At 37.5% G+C, this 19,775-nt stretch overlaps 1 protein-coding gene across 1 annotated transcript in view; it reads left to right on the top strand.

Moving 5' to 3' along the window:
- The window catches only part of FAM117B (family with sequence similarity 117 member B), a 30,855-nt gene extending 11,336 nt beyond the window's left edge, over positions 1-19,519 (top strand). Inside the window, exons 3-8 of the mRNA XM_063341854.1 lie at positions 2,199-2,291; positions 2,794-2,907; positions 9,017-9,160; positions 10,221-10,446; positions 11,286-11,406; positions 13,613-19,519. Coding sequence (XP_063197924.1) covers positions 2,199-2,291; positions 2,794-2,907; positions 9,017-9,160; positions 10,221-10,446; positions 11,286-11,406; positions 13,613-13,931 — 1,017 coding nt within the window. The 3' untranslated portion in view covers positions 13,932-19,519. The remainder of the gene's footprint in view (positions 1-2,198; positions 2,292-2,793; positions 2,908-9,016; positions 9,161-10,220; positions 10,447-11,285; positions 11,407-13,612) is intronic.
- The last annotated feature ends 256 nt before the right edge of the window (positions 19,520-19,775 follow it).

Raw genomic sequence — 19,775 nt, 5'->3', positions numbered from 1 at the left:
AATTCTTAAAGAATATTCTTTTAAACTACAAAGTTTTTGCCTCTAAGGCTTTTTTTTTCCTAAAGTGTTCTACGAGCTGTGATAAATTTAGCCTTAAACTCATTTCTTTTTGTAATTCTAGAACAGGCAGAAGGATGTTGTGAATGGTAACAACTAATAAGCAAGTAGTAGTACTTTAAGAATGTAGAGAAATAGAAATCCCTCTGTCTATTGGTTATTGTGTTTAAGTTTCTTGAAAATAATTATAAACAAAATATGAGGAGTAAGTAAGAGGAGACTTGCTAAAATAGTATTACACTTCTGTCTTGATACAAAGTTTTCCTATAATTGAGTGTCTTATACCTACTCTTGCTCTAAAAAGATTTCTAACTATTTGTTTTGAGGATGAGCATAAAAGCAACCTTTAATCCTTTAAAATGAATCAGATATTAATTTATGAAATAAGCCTTGAATCTTAAGTCAAAGTCTTGAATATAAATCAAATGCAAAGACTGATTAGGGTGTTAAATTAGATTCCTGTAGGCAAGTGTAATGGTTGTGTTGAGCTGGGAAGTTAAGAGTTAGCAGCTAAAGCTTACTGTTCCAGAACCTAGAGGACAGGATGAGACTCTAGATTGACATTTGAGAATTGACTAGACAAAGATTGGTACTTGGGAATTGGGGTTATCAATTATCATATTTTATCATTAATATATGTGAGTGCTTTTCTGGAAAAATATATTCTAATGGTTTCTAATTTTGCTATGGAATAGGAATTTCAAAGCAACCCTACTAGCTTTATTATTCAGATGTGCCCACATTAGTTTTTTAATTGAAATGATGAAGGTTAGAAACTACTGATAGTGGAGGTTTCGTTTATGTGAAACTTGTATCTGTAACTGAAGATGATGGGAGTTGCAACCTGTATGTTTGGAGTTACACCTCCATTTTCTCTGCAAAATAGGGATTAATACCACAACACTGAAGGCCTCTTGAGTTTCTGTGTTCTGAGTACAGAGAGGGTATGTAGGTAAGGTCAGCTTGTGGCTTGCAAGCTGTTAGTCTCAAATATAAGAGCAACTGTTGCACACTGTAGATGTGAAGGCTTTGAGGCAAGCAAAGTTCCTGTCTGTAGGAGAATGTGAGATATCAATGACTCCTAAGGCTGAGTTAGCTAGATCACCGCTGTGTGCTATGAACTGCGCTACAGCAACAGTGAATTTAAAGGAATTTGCTGTCTTTTTCAGTGTGTAAGCTGCTTCCAGAAATCCTTCCTCCTGCTTCATCAGGTATATATCTTGTGACTGCAAGGAAGTTCCTGATAGATATTATTATCCCTTTTCTTAGAGTGTTTACAGTTCACTGCTTTTGAAGGCCATTCTGGACACGGTTAGGTTCATAAAGCCTGCAGTATTATCACACGGTTGTCTGAGCATTTTGTTACCTTAAATAAATACAGTTTGTCTTAATAATACTTTGAATTTCTCAGAACGTTTTCACCGCAGTACGTCTTCAATTTCCTTTATTAAATGTTAATTACTTTCTTGGTTTAGTGAAACTAGCTTAATCTGTGTTGCTTTCTGCTTGGCCTGAGACAACTATGAATCTGATACCCTTTGAGGTGTTGATAAATTAAGTCTCTGCTTTGCAATACCTCTAGTGGTGCTTATATGCCTTGCCTTCTTTCTCATTTTTCTGAGGAAGAACATGACTGTGAAAGCCTGCACCAGTACAGCTTCAAAATGTTTACACCAAGCTATCCTTGCCTGTATGTCAGAAATAACAAGGTCAGCATCTGTGCAGGAAATAAAATATACCATCTCCCCCAAATTCAGCACTGTCACACTGGTTCTTCAGAGCTCTGTAGCAGCTTGTGGTACATCTGGCTGTTAATACTGCCTTACGCTCAATAATTTGGAAAGGAAACTAGCACATTCCTTTATTAGAGTATGTCTTAAAGTTGGGGTGAGGTTTTTTTCTCTTTTGGGTTGTTTGTTGGTTTTGGGTTTTTTTGGGTTTTTTTTAAATTATATAGTTTCACTCTACTTTTTCATACTTTACTTGTCAGGAAGGCTTCTAGTCAGTGACTGCTTTTCAGTCGCAGTCCTGAAACTAGCAAATCTTAACGCTTTTCTCCCTTCCAATTTATCTCAAAATACTCTGCCAGAAAGTAGGAATTATCTTTTTTTCTAATTAATCCTGTAATCTTCTTGCTGCAGACAGAAAGTGCCTGGGCTGAAGAATATTTAGAAAAGAAGAGGAGCTCGCACAAACGTTCAGCATCATGGGGCAGCAATGAACAACTCAAGGAGGTCAGAAATGCTATTATTTGAGATACCTTTGGATTAAATTTTTTGCACTGTTACTGTGAGTTTTCAGGAAGGCATGAATATTGTACTGCTTTGTCTTATACAGATTGTGGGTTTGGGAACAATAAGAAATAGCTGTTCATTTGGTATTGATTTCATATAACAATGCAGGACTATTAAAACTTTTAATCTGAGTGTGTGGGAAAGAAAGTGTCAAACGCAGGTGACATTCTTCATCAAAGGAGGAAAACCAGTAGTGGCCAGATGACTTCCAGACTTCATGTATTTCAAGTTCTTTCATTAAACCTCCACAGGTATCTTATGGGCTTCAGATGAACTGGTAGCTAAACATTACGTTTGCAATAACTGGAGTCTAATTTAGGGCTGTCAATTGTGAAAGTTGCAGTAGTAACGAATTTTAACTAACCGGTGGAAGAAATCGGTGAAACTATATGTTTGCCTGAATACATCTGGTGGAATCTAATGCGAATTTTTTCTTTATTAGATTGCAAAATTACGTCAACAATTGCAGAGAAGCAAACACAGCAGTAGGCATCATCGTGATAAAGAAAGACACTCTCCCTTTCATGGTAACCATGCAGCCATTAACCACAGTCAGGTAAGGCTGTGCTTTTTATGGACATACTGGGTAGCTAATACTATTTTTAACTCCTCAGGGTTGTGATTTGCCTTAAAGGGAACTTAGAAATACCATGCTGTTAAATATGTTGTAGCTATAGGTGAATTCTACAAAACAGATCTGTTTCCTTTGACTTCCTTAAGTGTATGGGGTCCTGGGTCTCTTTGTTACTTGGCTAGATTGGCTTTGAACTCCCACTTTCAAATAATTTCAGACAGATAGATCCTTTTTTAAAGCAAGACTTTTAAAGTGCATTCTGCAGACTCTACAAAAGGATGACAGATAAGTTTAATCTAAGACCATAGATTATCTTTTTCATTATGCATTGCTATAATGTTTGGGAATTTGCATGTAGAATATGTCATGGAACAAACTGGTGGTAAAATGATATACACTCAAATAAAATTGAGGTTTTTGCTGATCATGATTTGTGTCTTGACAATAGCACTTGTTTAATCCTATGATGAACTGATTTAGAGAGCTTACCAGACAAAAGGCTATTCAGTGGGATTTTTATGTACTCTATTAAAAGTGTTTATACTCTGATGGCTTCATTCAGCCTATGTAAGATTTTAAATTTTTTTCCTGTCGCTTATCATGCCTTGAGACTTTAAGTAGTAATCACTTAAAAAAATTGTGATGATTAGGCCACCACATGTTCTGTGTGCAGTTGCAGTTTTATCTCAAGATTGTTAATGAGGTCAGGTTCACGGAGAGGTAATATTTTTAGCTCAATTGAGAGCAGGTGGAAAAAAATTCCAGGCTTTTAGAGACACAGATCCTTTTTCAAGTCTGTTTTGCTTGAGTGACTTTAAGAAAATCAATATGAAACTTTGGTCACTTTTTCAGAAGCATGCTCATGCCCCCCCCCCCCCCCCAAAATATCATGAATGTATATTTGATAACACACAAAATTTTTTTTAACAGTTACAAAAAGAACAAATCCCTCACAATTGCCTTGCAAGCCAACGCAGTTGAAAGACACTGTGAAACTGTTGGTATTGTGAACTGAGAAAGTACTTCAGCTGTGAAGCTTCTCTGCAGATCTAATCATATTCCCAATTACTCCTGAAATGCAGTAAACACTGTTCTAATAAATACTGTACTTTGGTACCAGTTAATGAAAACTTGTTTCCTTTCTGTTGTTCCATCCTTTCAGAAATAATTTAGGCCAGGGAGGGAAGCTCTTGTGACAGCATGTGTCCTGCTCTACAGGTACTTAACCATTCTGATAAAAGATGAAATAAAAAACATAAGTCCAGAGTAGTGAGGTTCTTTCGTAGGTAGAAGTCAGATGTCCCAGTGCATTTGTTATGCTTCAAGACTGGAAATAAGAAGGTAGAACAGTGTTTTGAATTTCTCCTGCACTGTTGTTCTTAACTCCTGCTTTGTATAAAAATCGATAACGTTTTTGTCTCAGACTCTATTGATGTAGTTCATTTAATTAGGAGTCATGAATTTTCAGGACATAAGTGCCTCTTGAATTCAGGTTGTTATTAGTTTGAATTCTGTGCTACTGGAAGTATTGTATTTAGGATATTTTTAGAATTACATTTTTTTGACATAAAAATTTGGGAATTACTTCTTCAGACTCTTTAAATCTTGAAACAGAAACTGTTTCCTCTTCCTCTTCTGTATAGCAGAAGAACAGTCTGAACTCGAAACAGGATGACTAATACGAATTCCTACATTTTGATCTGCTTTACCGAAGTACAGGTGCAGTGTAGCATACTGTTACTGCCTGCGGTAGCTCAAGTCAGAACAGTCCAAAATGATGAAAGATGACAGTGAAATAAATGACACAATCCCTTTCTAGGTTTTTTTTTTTGAGAAAGCTTATGAAAATTGGTGAGACGCGTTGGGAAGAAAAAAATTAAATACATCACAGGTCAAAATACTTTATGCAGGTATTTTATCCAAATTTGAGTAACTTATTTGAAGGTTTGCTCTGTACTTGTGGGCAATTGAGCCATTTCAACCAAAAAAAAAAAGCGTACTGAGGAACTTTTGGTGTAGGCCTTTCAGTACACTGGAGAGTTACATGCAGTCCAATGGGTTTGGCTTGGTATTCTACAAATCTAAGTTTCTGAATGCTAAGCTATTGTCACTTCAGCATAGATAATCTTAGTGGTTTTTAATTTTGAAAATGAACTGTGATGCTACTGCTCTAAAAAATACCTCCCCCCAAATTATGTATATAAAAGTGTTTGCATCATAATTACTTTATTACGCTCATGAAATTTTGCTGCTTCTATGGAGGTCTCTTGCATTCTGCCAAATTTTAGAGTATGTGAATAAAATATTGCACAACAGATAATTAGGTTTTGGGCTTGTGAAACAGACTATAAAATATAAACTGAGGCAAAGCAGCTTTTCCAGCATTGTGTTACAAAACAAACCATTGTTTTTCTTGGTAAATTTTGTGCCAGCTGTGTTGAGCTACTTGCAAAGGGGTGAAGTTGCAGAAGGCTTCAAAAAAGAGTAAGCGAAGTATTAGATTAAAGGCATTTAGAGACTGCTTTCAAAGTCAGAGTGAAAATCTATAACTGTAGGCATCAAGGGCAAAGTTCCTAGGCTTTCTCATTCCTTTCTAGGGAGCTCAGTTCCTGCAGGATTTGTGGGAAGGGCTGTGTTGCAGCCTTGCAGTTAGCACTTGCAGTTAGTGATTAGAATGTTTAGAAATTTTTTATGTTCCCAACTTGAAGGAAACTTGCAGTTGTTGACTGTAGAGAGTCATACAAAGATTTCTGAGCTCAAGGAGTAGGATTTATGACAAGACTAAGAAAACGTGTTAGGAAATCGCCTTGGTAGTCCCTTCGTAGAGACCAGGTAAACTCTGTTGAACACTTTGGAAATGGCTTACCCTTCTAGTTAAATTCATTGAACTGCTGCTTTTAGTTTTATTTCCTCTTTTATTCCCTGCTAATAAGCAGTTAAGCTTTTCCACATTTTTTTTGAGTTTTACCAACATTTTGAAATGGTTCTTACCACCTAAGCCTCCCACTGTTTGTACAGTTGTGCTTCTTTCTTCTATGATTGTTTCTGAAGAAATCCACACAATCTCTACAGAGTAAGCTTCTTAGCTATTCCTGGCCCTCTACTTAAAATCAGGAAATAGTTGGTGCGGAACTTTGTCAAGTCGTTGCTGCTAATTACATTTTTTTTCCAGAGCAATTGAATGTTCGTTGTTTTTTTTTGGTTTTTTTTTCATGATGCCAGAAATGTTCCATTCTGCCTCTCTTTGCAGGAAGAGAGGTATGCAAGAGGTCATAGCCTCCTCAGGTGATCTCAGAATGCTTCTGAGAATGTTGGATTTCGAATTAATTCCATGGTACTAAATCTGTAAACAGGAGTCAAACAAATGGGGTCTTCCTTTATGCTCAGTGTTAATATAATAGAGAAGTGAGAATTGAGGCCGGAGCTGAAGCCAGACAGAAGAATAAATGGATTAGGTATTTCAAAATAATCTTTTTTTCCTCAGTGCACTTGGCTGATGTTATGTTGCTAGCTGATACCATGACCCATCAAGCCCCCTCCTTTCATTGTACTGGAAAGCATGTGCCCTTAATGTCTTACCGGTTGGTTGATACTTAGCAAACACTAATATTGGGGCCAGCTGCATGCAGTTTGCAGTGGATTTTTTTTTTTCACTCTTAGCACCTTACCATAGGTAGAAGATCTCCTTTTTAGGGTAGAATTACTGTGATGCATTCAGCCTTGAGGTAGTGTGATGTTAATGTCCAAAAGCATCAAAAGACCTTGAGTTCTATTTAAAATTCTGTTGCTTGTTGAGAAATTGGAAGAGCTTAGAGCATTTTTCTAAAACGCTTGTGAACAGCTTAGATTTGTCATCACCCATATTTCGTAATCTCATGAGTTTATGCCATGCCCTTAAGTTTCAGGACTCTTAACTGTCCTGCACCAAAACTCCCTGACAGTGTGTTATTATGTGAGCACTGTAATTATTATCCTGTGTTTAGCACCTTGCTTCATTTTGTGCATTCCCAAATATGCAGATGAGTAGTCAAAGGTCGTTAGCCTATTCCTGTATGTCAGAGGCCAGCTCCATGCAGACATTTGTGAAGGCAGTATTTCTAATATAGAGTTTGTTTTGAGGCTGGTTGTTCCACCCCTGTAACGGTACCTCTTTCCTTTTCCACCCTCCAGCAGTCCAGCTTAACAAGTCATCCTCAGTCATGCGCAGAACACTATTTCTCTTGGAAGTGAAACATGCTGTATTGAACCTTAATGAACTATTGGAGCAACTTGTGCTTTTCTACTTTGAGCTCTTCAAATAGTACTATGGTTCTAAGAATTTCTGTGGTAGGCAATCGTATTTAAAAGATGGACAATTCCCATGTTTTGCTAATGGCTGCTGAAATCTTAGACAAGCATACTTGCATTCTGCTTTCTGCTTTTTAACAAGTTCAGTTTGTCCTAAGAACATGTATATTTAATAACTGGGTGCATAATCTGTCTTTATTAGTGCCTAAACTAGTGCTGATGTACCTGTATTACAACTGGATATTGACCTGTATTAGTTTACTTGCTTGTTGATCCAAGGCCTTGTTTGGAACAGAATTAGCAGGGTTGCTTTCTCAGAATTTTTTGTGCTCTTCTCCAGTGGTTTCTGTTCTCTCTTTTTCATCTTCAAGCAAGATTTTTTTAAAGTCTTTCCGAGTTTGACCATTATGAGAATGTTTAGTTTTTGTTGACATAAACGCAGTCACAGGCATTTCCTGAACAGAAGCTTTTGTAGTCCTTGTGCAAGTATCTTTTTTTAATCGCTATCCTGATGTTTTGGTAAAGAAAAAACAATATGATTTGTAAGTGTTGCTGCCTTAGAGATTTGTGAGAATAAGTCTGTGTTATGGTCTGCACTTAAAATTCTCTTGTTTACATTAATTTTTCTAAGGTAGGTTTTCTTCCAGACAAATCTTATGTCATTTTTGAGAATTTGCACGCAAAGTAGCAATGCTTTGGTGTCTGTCTGTGCACAGTCTTCTACTTAGAGGAAAAATAAAAAACCCACAAACAAACCATTTTGAAGAGCAGGTGAGAATGGGACTATCCTGCAATCAGTAGAGGAGATGTTCTCAATCACAGCACACTAGACCATAGAGTCTGGGACTTCTACACAGGCATTCTACTGTAACTTTAAGTGTAATGCTGTTCTTTGAGTTGAACTAAATGCTTGCAGGAAGCATTCCATTTTATCTGTAGTAGTGCCCTGCATAATCAGCAAGAGCCTGTGTTGAAGTTTAGGGCAGAATCTCCTAATGTTCTGGTAGCATGATTTTTAACAGAGGGGAGGATGCTAATGGAGGGGATGGGAAATCTCAAAGTCGTGGTGTACTGAAAGGGTCTTTGGAAAAATTCAGTAAAGTGTTTTCTGAGAGTGGAAATTTCATGCATATTTTGAAATGCTGGATTTTTACAATGTTGATCTTCATCTTGAAGCAACTATGCATTAACATTTGGGTTTGGGATTTTATTCTTTCTGTGTAAGTCTTCCGAAATCATTTTGTCAACCTTTTATTCTGGTTTAATATATTTACTCTGTTGGTCTTCATTTCTAGCATAGTGCGATCTTGCATTTGTGGAATAATTTTCCTTCTATGTGTCATGTTAATGTAGGTGACAGCAGACTTCCATTAAAATATAACTTTAAGTAATTTAGAAATGGTAAATCCAACAATGAAGGAAATTGAATTGTGGTGTGGCTCGCTTCAGAAGGAAGGTGAATATATTATAAAGGTTTCAAAATTACTTAGATTTGACTGATTGCTGTTGAATTTTCACTTGTAAAGCAATGTCAAGCTGGAGGCAGACCATATCAAGGGAAGTTTTGAGACTAGGTTGTTGAAAGCTTTTCCTGCTAGGAATTCAATTTGAAACAAAATTCAGGATGTTTGTGTCTTCATTTAAGGCATCCATTTTAACACAATCGCTATAGTTTCGTATAAATCCTTGATAATGAGGTGTAGATATTTTCTGTTTAAAGGTTTGCTTTTGAGCAGAAATAGTAACTGTGTTTTGTAAGTAAATCTACATTGCTTTCTCACTGGTTCTGTCTCTGGTTCTTCAGGCTCCCGTCCCAAAGAGTGCTCTTGTTCCTGTGGTACCTATTGCCAAATCAACAGGATCACGATTCCGAAACAGCATAGAAGGACTAAATCAGGAGATTGAGATAATAATTAAGGAGACAGGAGACAAAGAGGAACAGCTTGTTGTATGTATCTATCACCATGATTGCTTTCTATAATTATTTTGGGTTTGCTTTGAGCTTTATTTTGTACAGTTTTTGAATTAAATATGTCTGGAACTAATTTTGCTTTCTTTAGTAAAGGTAGTTGAAAAGTCTCTTGGAAAGCAGAAGGATTGAATCTGAACCTTTTTCCTCTGTGGTTACTGTGATGTAATTAGTTTTCCAATAAAATAAGAAATATCAGTAGAACAGGGAAAAGACAAAAGGTCTGTTTTGAGAGTTTTTGTAGTAATTTTTTCTTCTTTTTGCCCGTGCTGACCTGTCCCCATCCCAGTTGAAGCATAAGTTGCCCGTTTTTAACTTTCATTTTATTTTTAGGTATTTTTAGAGGTAAATTTAGTAATAAAGTATCAGAAATACAGGCCATGAAGATGATTAAGGGACTGGAACATCTTTCATATGAGGAGAGGCCAAGAGAGCTGGGACCGTTCAGCCTTGAGAAGAGAAAGCTCAGGGGATCTTATCAATGTGTATAAGTATCTGGTGTGCAGGAATGAGGAGGAGGAAGCTGGACTCTCTTCAGTAGTGCCCAATGACAGGGCAAGAGGCAATAGGCATGAATGGAAAAAAAAAAAAAAACATTAAATTAAATCTGAACACAAGAAAAACACCTTTCTCCTTTTCTTTTTCTGTTTTCTTTTAATGCATGAGGGTGCTCAAAACTGGAGCAGATTGCCCAGAGAGGTTGTGGAATCGCTGTCTGTGGAGATATTCAAAACCTGACTGGACACAGTCCTGGACAGACTGCTCTAAGCTGACTGCTTGAGCAGGGGTGTTGGATTAGGTGATCTCAAAGAGGTCCTTTCCAACCTTAGCAACTCTGTGATTTTGTGAAATCTTGCAAACTGTTGTCCTTAGTTTCTAAACCTGGCTTATTTTGTTTCCTGTTGGAGTCTTGTGTAATGAGTAAAATTTTCTACTTCAAACAGTTTTGTGAAATTCAAAAAACTCCTCAGCATTACTGGACTTAAAGAAATTCTTAAGCAGACAAGAGCAGCCATCTGATACCTTCTATTTTTAACAGCCTCAGGATATTCCAGATGGGCACCGCGCACCACCTCCATTGGTTCAGCGTAGTAGTAGTACTCGCAGCATTGATACCCAAACGCCTGGTGGAGCAGACAGGGGCAGTAACAACAGCAGCCGCTCCCAGTCAGTATCTCCAACCTCATTTCTTACCATCTCTAACGAAGGCAGTGAGGAAAGCCCATGTTCTATAGATGATCTTCTTGCTGATTCCAGAGATAAAGGTACTGTGTAACTTTAAAAGTTCACCAATGCTGAACGTAACTCATTGTTATGTGGATGAACAAGTAGCAAAAGAGAGATTTTGTTTCTCACATCCATGGAGAAATGTTAGAACTCTTTTTTCTAAGGGATGTATTTTTTTTAAAATGCTTCCACATACCATGTGTGCACACATATATAGTGCTCTGTAATTGCAGCTGGATAGATAGGACTGAGGAATGTGCTTCCCAAACCAATTTTTGTTTTTAAATAATAGATTCTTCAAGTACTTTAAGCTCATTGAAGAAGCAATAGGGTACAGCAACAGGTGGAATAGCAAAGTAGTCTAGTCCTGTTGCTTCTGTCTGGTATTTTTTATGATCTTGGGCAAAATGGGTGACCTTCCAGCATTTCATACGTGCACCCATAAAAATTTAACTGTTTGAGTTTTTTTTAATTACTTTCTTTAACCAGAAACCTTCTGAAATATACCAGGTGAATTTTACGATTTAACAGTAAACCTGTTCTGGTTTTTAAGGAATATGGCTTCTGCCTATTTCTTTTGGCTAAGTGGTGACAGTACAGGACCATAGATTCACGTTTACAGTTACAAACTGAAAGTGTCCAGGAATGAACAGAGATTGCAGAGGAGCCTGAAAACTGTATAAGGAGAAATAGAAAGGAGGAAAGGGATTAAGATAAAGAAGCTCATTTGCAAATGAAGACTTGTAGGCAAATGAAAATGTTTCTTAATTTCATAGCATTGATAATGAAGTGGGTTTCTATTCAGGGAACATTTAATGATAGTTATTGTTTTTTATAGTGTGACACATTTAAGTAATGACATACTCTGTTCCTGCAGAGAATGGGAATAATTCTCCCTTGCCAAAATACGCTACCTCACCAAAACCCAACAACAGCTACATGTTCAAGCGTGAACCTCCAGAGGGCTGTGAAAAGGTGAAAGTCTTTGAGGAAAGCTTGTAAGTTGATCTTTACTACATAAGAAATAACATTTAATGTTCAGAGTTACCCATTGGTTTATTGATTTTTGTGTCAAATGAAAATTATTAGTTCGGTTACTAAAACCGTGCTAACAGCATGATCTCTGTTTCATGTGACTACATACTGGTATATACATATGTAACTTTTTGCTGGAGTCTTGTGTTAAAATCAAGACCTTGAGAGACTTTTTTTTTTTTTTTTAAAAAAAACAGCATAACTTGAGAAGACACTCTCACCTGGCAGATAGTGGGGTAGGAACTCAAATAATCAGGAACAGAGACATGGACGAAGAAGCTTTAACGCAGGTCGATCATCTAGTATGTCACAGTTTTATAGGCACATCCAGTAATCTAGGCTCTGAAGACCATATTCTTTTCAGCTACATCTGTGTAGTTGTGAAACTTTTAGTGACAAAGAAGTGTATTTGACCCTGAGTATTTAATGCTTTGGTTATTCTGAAGAAGCCAGCTTTTGTCGTTTGGAATATTCTGTGGTTTCTATGTTCTTATTATTATTTACAGTGGAGTTCTTGTACCCTTATTATTGCACCCTCACTTGGATGCAATAATCTTAACCTATAGTTAAAAATTTCATTTAATCAGACAAGGAGTATCACTTGGTTATAATTCTCTTATGCCTATATTATCTCAGCAGTGCCATCTAGTATAAGTAGTAATTAAAAACATTCTAGTTGCCTTTGCATGTTTTCTATCTCTGATCACTGCAATTGGATTTTGAGAGGTCTCTATTGTAGAGTGTGTAAGCTGTTTCCAGTTGCTCCAAGAAAATATTCTATTGTGATTTGACTTGCATCTGCGTTTTTTTTTTCTGATGTTCTTGCTACGTAGCTGTAGGATTGTTCTGCTGTAGGGTGAAACAGGCTTCTAGAGAAGTTGTTACCTAGCTATGGCAGTTCTTAGACACTGCAGTCTCATGCAGAAATCTTTCTCACATCTGGTACTTGCATTCCGCATGTATGTGAAATACATGAGTGTAACTGTTTAAAGCTCAACCTTTGTTTAACGTTATTTCTACTTGAAGTTTACAGGACTTTCATTTGGGGGTGGGGGGGAATTATAAATGGAGCTGAATTTTCCAGATGTTTGGAGAATCAGCTAACAAGGAAATGTACCCTATTTCATGAACAGAATTGCTTTTCAAAATGGAGTATCTCCTAGAAGAGTAGACTCAAAGATTGGCTTGCTTGGTCTAGTAGAAGACAGAGGTGCACATGGCTGTCTTACAAATACATGGAAGAGGGAGAGGTTATAGGCTAAAGGACAACACTGTCAAAAAGAAAAACTGAGTGTAAATTTCTGATGGTTATTTTCCAGCTGGGAAGAGAGGCTTTGGAACTGATTCCTGTAGTCTGGTCTTAAAGTAGAGTTAGATGAGGTTTGCAGAGTTAGAGGTAGACACAGAAGGCATTCCTGTGCTATCCATAGTATCCCTTCCAGCTCTGTCTTTTATAAAGCATGCCTCTGAGTTGATTGAATTGTATGCTGAGATGGCAAAACTGCAAGTCAGGGTCTAAATGTGTGTTCCATGCCTCCTTCCCAGGTTATAGGTACTTGATCATGAATGCCATGTTGGGAATACTACATTTTACTTTCTGCATTGATGTTTTTAAGTAAGACGGGCTCGTCTTTTACAGAAATTCGGGCCATGCTCAGGTGAACGTGCAAAGGAAGCAAAAGTATAGAAAAGGGCATCCCTCTGGGATCGTGAACAGCTCTAAGATATACGATATTAGGAACATTGCTATGCCAGCCTTCTTTCACAGGGCTTGCTTTGTGAAGGGTGTCTGTATGTGGAGCAGAACTTCTTGCATTGTGAAAGTTTCTGGAGAACATGATCAAGAATACTTTCTCATATATTGGATATGCCAATTCATGGACAGGGTTTGTAATCTGCAACACGAAGTTAGTGTCTTCCTTTGGTTTGGAGACAGCCTGCCCAAAGAACATGCTGTTTATTGTGCAGTATATGTAAACAAGCAGTTTAAACCATCTTGCCATTTGCCATGTGGTGGGAATGTCATTAAGGCACTATTGAGTACCTGAAATACTTCAAGTTTAAACTTCAACTTGTTTCTGGTGATGTGTTCAGCAATATATGCCTGCCATTGACAGAATTTGATTGTTCAATTTAATTTTAAAACTGTTGTGTGTATTTTATTTCTAGGCCAAAGCCATTGCATGAAATTCCAGCCTTCTACTGCCCTGACAAGAACAAAGTGAATTTCATTCCTAAAAGTGGCTCTGCTTTCTGTCTTGTCAGCATCCTCAAGCCACTTCTTCCCACACAGGATCTTACACTTAAGGGCACTGCACACAGCCTGACTGTTTCCTCCGGCATGACATCCAGTTTGTTACAGCCCATTTCTATGGCTTCCCTGTCTACAAACACAGATCAAGACAGGATCTCTCGTGGAACCAGTACAGTAATACCACAGACCTCTATACTCCAGCAATCGGCACGTATTGAGGAAGCTGAAGGATAGATTTAGATTGTCTGGACGTTTTTCTGGGCAACTACTGGGAAAAAATTGAACCAGTTGACTGGACATTTGTGATCACACTATTTGCATTGTTTTAACAATTTATGACACTGTCATAATTGAACTGTTTGTATATTTGACAGTTTGGTAGCACATTGAGAAGTTCAGGAGGATGCAGCAGCTGATACTCTGTTGCACTTTCTGCTTATGAAGACTCCAGTTCTGTTTCTCTCCTGATTTTTTTAAACACTGGTGAAAAATAGACTGTCATAATCCTTTGCAATTTAAAGGACCAGTTGTTGTGATGCTATGTGTCCTTTGACTTTTTTTCCCATTAAAACAAAAATCTCAAGACCCCAACCAGCTGATCCCATTTACCGTTGTAACTGCAGAGGGGGGGTAATCAGATGGTTTTGCAAGATGTCTTTTGTATGAAAATGTGTATTTTGTAACAAAAATTTGCCTTTTCTGGTGTGTAGCAGATGGTGTTTAGAAGACACTTTCCTGGTAACGATATTTCTCTCCCTCCCCGTCCCCCCCCTTTTTTTTTTGTAGTGAAGGTTCTTTTTTACTTGGCTGTTTCACAGCTGCTGGGACCAAAGGATTGCTGAAGTATTTCAGCAGTCTCAAGTTATGTGACCTTGCTGAACAGCCTCAGCCCTAAACAAAATAAGTTAATATGTTTGAAACCTTTAAAACAGAAGAATATCCAAAAAGCAGTGTTAGCATATAGCATATGTTTTTTTTGATATCAGAATTTTGTGCTTCAGGTAAGTCACATTCTTAAAACTCCTTCCTTCACAGAATTCCCACCAGTGTTGGTTTATTGGCCGGAAAACTGCATTTTAAAGCGCTTGCCCCAGTATTGTTCTATTTGTCCATAGGATTTTTGTGCAGGGGTGGGGAAAAAAAAGGTTATCCTCTTGCTCTGTATTCTTTCTTCCAGAAAATATGCCACTTGCCTCTTACAGGCTTGTTTGGCTACTTACAGAGTTAGTCAGCCTGAATCATTAATCACTCTTGACACAAATTTGCTCTGACTTGACTCATCACTGTATTATAGACCCTGGCCACATGATACTGAAATATCTGTGCATGATTTCCTTCCCCTTGTCATAGTGGTGTTTTGTGTGTCCGTTGAAGGTGATGGTTTGCCAGGCATGGTATCTGTTACACGGAAGTTTACAGCAGCAGATACATTCTCCTTTTTTGACTAGCAACTTAGACTGGCATGTAGAACAGAGGACTTTTTTGACACCTGGTCTGTTCTGATATGCAGCAGTTTATGATCCTTTTGAAATAATAATAACAGATGAAAATGGTGGGGGGGAAGGCAGTTGCAAACGGAAACTGTTCAGGAACCTCACTGAGGTTTCTCCTGTGTTCCTGGAGCGTGTTACTTGGGTTTGAGTAAATACAATATAAATATGCAAAAAAAACTGCAGTGACCTGAATACCAGTGTCTTACCCATTTATAAAACAAGTTGACCTTGTACCTCTCTTACAGAGTTAGATTCAGTAATTTCAAAGTAAGCGTCATCATGGACAGTCTCTGGGTCTGAATATTGGTCTGTTACACATGAACAGTTCTCGCTGGCTTGCATATACGTAGATTCCATGGATCAGTTGCATACTCAGGTCCCTTCATAACTGTGTCTATTTAAAGATGATACTGCAAATATAACAATTTTCTTCATTGCTTAATATGCTAAATTTGGTTGCAAATGTTTTACTTGGGAGAAAAGAAAAAAAACCCTTCATACCTGTGCACATAATAGTCATAGTTTTGCACATTTCTTGTTCCTTTAAATCCTACCTAAATAACTGATAGCAATGTACTTTACTCAGTAAGTAAGTGTAAATCATGCTAGCATGCACAAGTCCTGTATTCATAGTATAATGAATCCCTTTTTAAAACGTTACGCAAAAATTCAGCAAATGAAAAATGTTCCAGGAAGTATTAAAATATTAGACCTGTTAGACTAGCAAACAAGCAAACTTTGGTTTACTGTCTGTCTTCCCATCGAAATAGATAGGATTGTGCAGGTGGGACTAAAGAACTCTGTTTTGAAGTAACAGCTCTGATTTACACTGAAGAAGTTGTTGAGGGACAGAGTTTTAAAATAAGCGTCTTTGTGCATCAGACTCAGTAATTTGGCCAGTTGATAATTCTTTTCTAGGTTTTGTGGATGTTAATTAGTTCCTTCTGAAACGGTGCGATTTGAAGTCTAAAATTTACTGCTTTAGATAGGTTTGTTTAAACCTGGTATGACTGGATTCATGGAAGATCAGATCATTCAGGTGCAGGAGTGCTTGTAAGTCTGTTTTCTACTTCTGTAACAGTAGCATGTAAAGAGCTTCTCCATCAATGCCAAACTGCCTAGTGCTTTATCAGGAGATCTTAACTGAATGGTTAAGAACTAAAGGGCTAAAGTTAACAAATAGCCTTTACTACAGCCTTGAGACTTCACCAAAACTGCATTCTGATGTTTGTTTTCATCACAGAGTGACTCTCCCATATAGCACTGAGCTTTCTTTTGCACCTGTTGTAGTAGTACTTGAGCATCTTTTTGGTAGTTTACATTGTATGTTATTGGACAATGTGCTGTACAAATTAGTGAGCTGCTCTGATAAAAACCAAATGTAAATGTGTGAGGTTTTTGCTTTTTATAAAAACAAACTGCATTCAGGACAACATTCAGTCTTTTTTATATGTAGGACAACTCTACTATTGCTGTGGCAGCTCTACTTTATTATGAATTCACACTAAAGACTCAGAATTAAGAAAATATGACAGCTCTTGTTCCGAGACCAGCTTTTACATGTATGCATACAAAAATTAGCCTTAAACTTTTTATGTGCTGTCTTGCGCCATAGCAGAGCTGTTAGATAAAGTATTTAAATCAATTTCAAAATAGCTTTGAGAGTGCATGGAGCTTTTTAAAAATTCTTCTATGTATAGAGTGGGATATTCAGGTTTTTTTGGGGGTTGACCCACGCATTACTCAAGCACAGTTTTACTGAAGGAGTTCAAGTTCTTTTGACATACTTTAAATCCTAACTATGCATAGACCTAGTCAGTTCCTTGATTGCCTACTTTGTAGCTTAAGAAAAATTAAAGGTCTGTTTTTATGCACAACTTGAAACACTTGATACTCTTTTTTTCTCGGTATTTTACACTTCTAGCCACACTTAAAGGCTGGTGGCAGCGTTCAGTAACACTGACAGTTGATTTTTGAGATACACTAAATGGTGTTCCTCCATTTGCCAATTCTATGTAAGTCACAAGGAAGGAGGTCATTGTTGTAATGAAGGTCTGTGATGGCAGCTATGACTACTGGAATCCTTTTTTTTTTAAAAACTCAAGGCACAAGGGAAGAGGACTTCTTTGTTAAAGTTTGACCTGCTTCAGCTATTCTTTCCTTGCTTGGTGCCATAATCCTGTAGCAACAAACTTAAGTACTTGGAAAAGTAACAGATAATACTTGAGTACATGTATCTTGGAAAGAAATTATTGGTTGCACGTACATATCCCAAGTGAGGAAAAAAGGGAGTAAAAATGAAATATTGCATACTGTGGAAGTAAATGATTGCTATGTTTGATTTATGTAAAGCAATAGCAGCTCTTAAAAAGTATGTTTACTCTCAGGGCTATTTTTTGGTTTGTTCTAAAATAAAATTTACTGGAATTCAGAATCTGAGATTGTTGGAAAACACTGAAGCTGAGCCTTTTGGGAAGCAAAAACAAAGTTGTATCCATTAACCTTTCTTCTGCCTCGGGCCTAATGCCTTGTTGCATACTGAGTTTAACAGGATTCAGTGGCACAGCAATAATTCCTTGCGGAAGTATTATCTGTTCTCTTCCTGCCATCTTTGAAATGCTAATTGATGTCTTCACAGTAACTCACTGCCAGTGATGTCCATAGTTCCTTCCTGAATGTTTCCTTGCTTGCCAGCTTCTCTGCGAAGGAGAATGTCACCAGAGACTTGCAGTTACAAAGACCAGTGCTGCAGGGTGACTTGTTAGGTATCTCGATTTAAGTTTGGCTCATCGTGTGCATGCACACATACTGTCTGTGTAGGTCTGCTGCTTTTTTCTTTATGGTTTGAGGCAGGACTGGTATTTGTAAGAATCTTTCTTTTATGGACAGACTTGCACAGCTGTTCTCATCCAGAACTGATGCGCCTTTACACATATCTCCAAAGCAAAGCTTGTGTGTCATTCTTACTTCTCATGAAATTATGTCATGAAACAACATAAAAGCATCCAAACCCTTGAGAATGTCAGGACTGCTTTCTCCATATAATTCCATAGTTTAAGTGTGTGCCCGTCATCAGATGTCATTATGGCTTAGACCCAAACCAGGCTGGCATGTATTAAAACAAATATGTTCGCTCTTAGAAAGGTAATAGAAGATACGCCTTTTGTAACCTAGGGAGGTGAAAAGCACTGTGGAAGAACTGGTTTCATTGTGATCAAAGGGTTCTTACGGAATTGTTTTTCTATACCTGATTATGCAGGAAAACGAAATGACCACTTATTGCAAGATGTACCTGTATATTTTCTTGATGTGAGTTTCAGAGTGTTCAGCAACTCTGAAAAGCAGTTCTGCTCTTAGCGTTTTGTTTATACAAAGAATGACCTAGATGCATTGTTTTGAAACTGTTACTTTGGTGTCGAGTCAACTGGAGAGAGAATGTTAACTATTTGCAAGTGTTTTGTGAAATTCCTGTCCTGTACCCCAGCTGAACTGCAACAGGCTCTTTCTGAATGCTCCAAATGTAAGTGGAGTCCTGTTACTGCCTGACTTCATTGCATGTCATCAGTAAATACTTAAGGTATGGTCTTTGTTTAGTAGTTCTTCATTGGGATTTATATTTGACTACAGAAACTTCTGTAGTGTTGACAGCTCTATCTGAATTGCGGAAGAGGACTTGGCCTGATAACACTGAAAACTAGCATTTCCTACACAATATCCTTTTGAAACGACTCTTTGGGAAAACTTAGTAAGCTAAAAAAATGAAAAACCTTTCTGGACATCTCATCCACCCTAATCGTCAATATACTGATAGTTAAAGAAAAATATTGCTTGGCTTTATTCTAAATTATTTCATTTATGGAAATGTGCCATTTTTGAGGCTAGCAGTCAAGGGGTGTCTAAAACTGCCGTTAGATTTGCCTTTGTATGAAATTGGCTGATATGTTTTCCTCTGTTACACTGTGATAACTTGTGGAGGTGTTCCTGCGTATGTTGTACTGATAGGTTACTTGTTGCATGTGAGGCAATTTTTGTAAGCAAGAGGAATTCCAGGGATGTTGTGCAAAAAGGGCCTATTCTGAGGTGATGTACACTGGTGTAAAGCTGGAGCAGCTCAACTAATTTCAATGGAATTCTCGATTTACACTAGTCTCTTTGCTATGTGTAGTTATGCCAGTACTATTTTGCACAATGTTATTTTGAATCTTGAGTTCTGACTTGTGAACTGTTTCTACTGAAAACAGTGGAAAATTTTACAAACTGCAATAGTGGAATGTTGTTGGGATTTATTTTTTTTTTTTTTTTGCCTAAAATAAAACGTCATCACTTTGAGCTATGGGTTGATCTTGGATTTATTTATAGAAGCAAGGGGTTTTGTGTGCTCTGACAGCCTGAAGGTTTGCCTAAGGATTTATCTTGAGGGTAGTAGTCATTTACTTCAAGTAAAATAAGCACTTTTAACCCTTTCAGAGTAAATTAATCACGGTGGAAACCTCTGTATAATCTGTACCCTTATTCCTCCAATGCATCAGAATAGTCCTGAGAATCTGCCTTTCCTAATGTTCATCTGCAGTAGGTTTGGTCAGTG

Source organism: Chroicocephalus ridibundus, chromosome 7 (genome assembly GCF_963924245.1).
Source record: "Chroicocephalus ridibundus chromosome 7, bChrRid1.1, whole genome shotgun sequence".
NCBI classification, from domain to species: Eukaryota; Metazoa; Chordata; class Aves; order Charadriiformes; family Laridae; genus Chroicocephalus; species Chroicocephalus ridibundus.
This window is presented reverse-complemented; position numbering and strand designations above follow the sequence as displayed.